Raw genomic sequence first — 3,728 nt, 5'->3', positions numbered from 1 at the left:
TGGAGATGATGGGATGCTCGGACCAATTGATAGTTGACCAGGAACAAGTAGTTCAGTTGCTTGAAGCTTATCTGACTTAGTGACCCTCATCTACTGAGTTTTCTTTTTTGATGGTTGGTGTAGATAGGAAAACTAGCATTTTTACTTTTTTGTTCAGTCGCCTTGGTTGTAAATATGTTGCATGTAAAATACCTTATTGTAGCCTTCCTAGTCCCCTTATCCTCTTGCTAAATTTAGCCTCAGATATAGGCATTGTTGTTTGTTACTGTTAAGTCTCTTTCTACCTGAACTTGGTAACTGGTTGAATGTTGTAAATATGAACTTCTCCTGCTCAAATGTTAGATTAGCTAAGTAATCTGCAAGTTGGTTGCCTTCCCTGAATATATGTCTTATTTGTACTTGCTTATTTTGTAATAAAAGTTTTATTCTGTTTACTGTGTCTGCTATCTTCCATGGTGTTTCCCATTCATGGCTTAAGAATTTCTGCATTGCTAGTGAGTCTGTTTGAATAATAATCTTGTCTTGTCCTGACTGACTACAATGAGTGGCTGCTTGCATTATGGCTTCGGCTTCTGCTACCATGTTGTCTGTGTCTTCCATAATTGCTCCTTCTGTATACATTAGATCTCCATTTACATCGCTTAAGAAAAATGCCCATGAGCTACTTCCTGGATTCCCTTTTGATGCTCCATTCGTATTGTATTTACACCAACCCCTCTATGGAAATTCCCATAGCACAACCTTAGATGTGACTCTAAGTTTTAGTTGACTGAGCTGGTTTAATATTATTGGCCAGTCCATTGCAAATTCCAGTATTGGTTTCCTCACCTTCAGTATCATCCTTAGGTGTCTTGTAACATTGAATATCACTCTATGCTCACTAATCTCTTTGCCTTCATGATTCTTAGCATTCCTCCACTTCCATACTTCCCATATTATGATTGCTGGTATTGCTATGTAATATGCCTTCTCCCTTTATTTTACTTGAGCATTCCACCAAGAATAAATTATCTCTCTTAGACTCCTTCCTTGTATGCTTATTCCTACAAAAGAAGAGAATTATGATCAAGTCCTGTTAGCTGAAAATGATCTCAGTAGCACATGTGATATGGTCTTTTGTGCTGGGTTTTAACAACACTAGCACTTGGAAAGACCATGTATCCCCCATCTTCTAACTGTATCATCTACTGAAATCCCTTCTCTCCATATTCTCCACATAAAAAATACAATCTTAAAAGGTAACCCTTTTATCCATAGTCATTAGGCTCACCCATCTGTTTAACATACTGCCATGCAGACCTTATTGTGAAGTTTCCTTTTGCTTCCAGGCTCCAAATTGGCTTATCTTTTTGATTTGTTAGCTCCACTGCCATTACTTTGAGCTTTACATGATCCACTATATCATCTGTAAACATACTCTTCATAACCTCCTCATTCCAGCTCCCATTAGAGAGTACATATCTCCCAATCCACTCCAGTTATCATACCATATATGAGCATCTCCCTTCCTAATTTTCCTTATAATGAGATAATCTATCAAATTCCTGACTTGCAGCATTTTTTTCCATACCTGTGAACCACTGCCTACTTTTCGCATGACTTTCTTAGGATGGAACTTTCTACAGTACTTATTAAACATGTATTCACTCCAAATTATCTTCTTGGTTCTAAAATTCCACCACAGTTTACAAAAGAGAGTTGTTGAAATATCATGTAACCTTTTAAATCCAAGTCCCCCTTCTGCTCTGGTAAATACATAGTTGACCAAGAAACCCTATGCATTCCTCTACCTTCAATAGTACTACTCCAAAAGGATTTTGCAATTTTCTTCTGGATTGTATTTAGAATATTCTTAGGAGGATTCATCATTGATAGATAGTATATTGGAATGCTTTGTAGGGCACGTTTAATAAGGGCTGCTCTACCACCATAGGACAATAAATTCCCTTTCCAAGCTTGCAACTTAGAACTGATTCTATTCATAATATGTTGGTAGTACACTTTTTTTCTTTCTCATGTAGAAAATAGGGCACCCCAAGTAGTTGAAAGGGAACTGTTGCCTCAATATCCCTATTGTAACTTCTGCCATCATTACTATACTATTAGACACACTATCATGTAGATAGATGGCACTTTTTTCTCTGTTGATTTTTTGTCCTGACACACATTCATATCTCTTCAAAGTGTATGTTAGCAGCTGTAAAGTGCCTAGTTCTGCCTTACATAGAATGATCATGTCATCTGCAAATATCAGGTGGTTGATTTTAGGACTTTCTCTAGGCATCCCAAAGAGTCTGGATTCCTTTTTAATCATGAGTTTCTTCAAAATTCTTGATAAAACCTCTGCTGCAATTATAGAAAAGTATAGGTGAAAGAGGGTCACCTTATTTTAGACCTCTAGTGGACTTGAAGAAACCTTTAGGTTGTCCATTTAGCAAAATTGAGTACCAATTATTTTCCAAAAGCCTGAATACCATATCAATTAGTTGTTCACCAAAACTTATTCTCCTCGGTAGTTTGGTTAGAAATAACCATTCTACCATAGCATATTCCTTCATCATATCAAGTTTCATCACCATATTTGGAGGTTTACTCCTCTTCCTAATTTCAAAAACTATCTCTTGAACCACCAAAATATTTTCAGGTATATTCCTTCCTTGAACAAAACCAGTTTGTTCTTCAGATACAATATGAGGGAGAATACCCTTAATCCTTTCATGAATAATTCTAGAGAAAATTTTATTCATAAAGTTACTAAGGGATATTGGTCTAAGATTTGAGAAGGTACTTACCACTAACTTCTTTGGTAATAATACCAAATTTGTATGAGTAATAAATCTTGAAAGATCACAACCACAGAAAAAAGTTATTACCATCTGGTGTAGGCCCTTTGAAATAATACTCCATTCATCCTAGTAGAATGCCCCTATCATGCCATCTAGACCTCTTGTACTATTCCTATTCAAACCCATGACTGCAGTATGTAATTCCTCCACTGTTGGTTTTTTCATCAATTCTTCATTTTGGGAATCTGTTACCAACTTTGGTAGCTCATCTAACAATGAAAAATCTTCTGGATCTTCTTGTTTCTCAAATTATTTCTGAAAGAAAACTTCTGCTGCCTTAGCTATATCCTCCTGCTTGTCCAACCAGTTCCCCTCTGAGTTTTGTATTCTTTGGATTCTTAGCCTGGCTCTTCTTCCTTTGACTACAGTATGGAAAAGTTTAGTGTTCTTTTCTCCATCTTTAAACTGCTCAAAACCAGCTTTCTGCCTCCAATAATCTTTTTTTCTTTTCAGTTGAAGTTCTAATTCTGTCTGTGTTTGTGACAGCTTGGTTCTGTTAGGACCTGATGGTTCTTTCTCAAACTGTTGTTCTCTTACCTTAATTACCTCCTCCAGAGTGGCAATCTCTTGGAATATATTTCCAAAAGTTTGCTTACTCCATTTAGTCAATGCAATCTTTGTTTTCTTAAGCTTTTGGTAAAATTTAATAAAGGGGTTCCCTTCACATTCCGTAGACCAATTCTCCTTAATAACATCCATGCATAAATCTTCCTTTAGCCAAAATTTGAGAAATCTGAAAGGTCTGATCAGCTGCTCACTGGATTTACTAAATTGCAACAGCATAGGAGCTTGGTCAGACCTATTTTTTACTAGATTTTCCAATTCCATAACTGGAAACAAGTCCAATATTTTGTCATTAGTCAACACCCTATCCAGCCTCTT

General features: G+C 36.4%; 1 protein-coding gene across 1 annotated transcript; it reads right to left on the bottom strand.

Annotated features, from left to right (window-relative positions):
* Positions 1-216: 216 nt before the first annotated feature.
* On the bottom strand, positions 217-1,373 carry LOC124885727 (ribonuclease H-like). Its single transcript, XM_047393980.1, has 3 exons — positions 1,271-1,373; positions 985-1,043; positions 217-717 (listed from the first exon to the last, which is right to left on the bottom strand). The coding sequence occupies exons 1-3, from the start codon at positions 1,371-1,373 to the stop codon at positions 217-219; spliced, it is 663 nt and encodes a 220-aa protein (XP_047249936.1).
* Positions 1,374-3,728: the final 2,355 nt, after the last annotated feature.

Source organism: Capsicum annuum, chromosome 7 (assembly GCF_002878395.1).
Source record: "Capsicum annuum cultivar UCD-10X-F1 chromosome 7, UCD10Xv1.1, whole genome shotgun sequence".
In the NCBI taxonomy this organism is placed as follows: Eukaryota; Viridiplantae; Streptophyta; class Magnoliopsida; order Solanales; family Solanaceae; genus Capsicum; species Capsicum annuum.
This window is presented reverse-complemented; position numbering and strand designations above follow the sequence as displayed.

Bases quoted from the DNA above. Each gene is read 5' to 3' on its own strand.
- LOC124885727 (XM_047393980.1), bottom strand. From the start codon at position 1,373: ATGGCAGTGGAGCTAACAAATCAAAAAGATAAGCCAATTTGGAGCCTG. The intron at 1,044-1,270 runs GTGAGCCTAATG...CTTCTTTTGTAG, and splicing joins GCAGTATGTTAAACAGATGG to GAATAAGCATACAAGGAAGG. The intron at 718-984 runs GTAAAATAAAGG...GAATTTCCATAG, and splicing joins ATTCTTGGTGGAATGCTCAA to AGGGGTTGGTGTAAATACAA.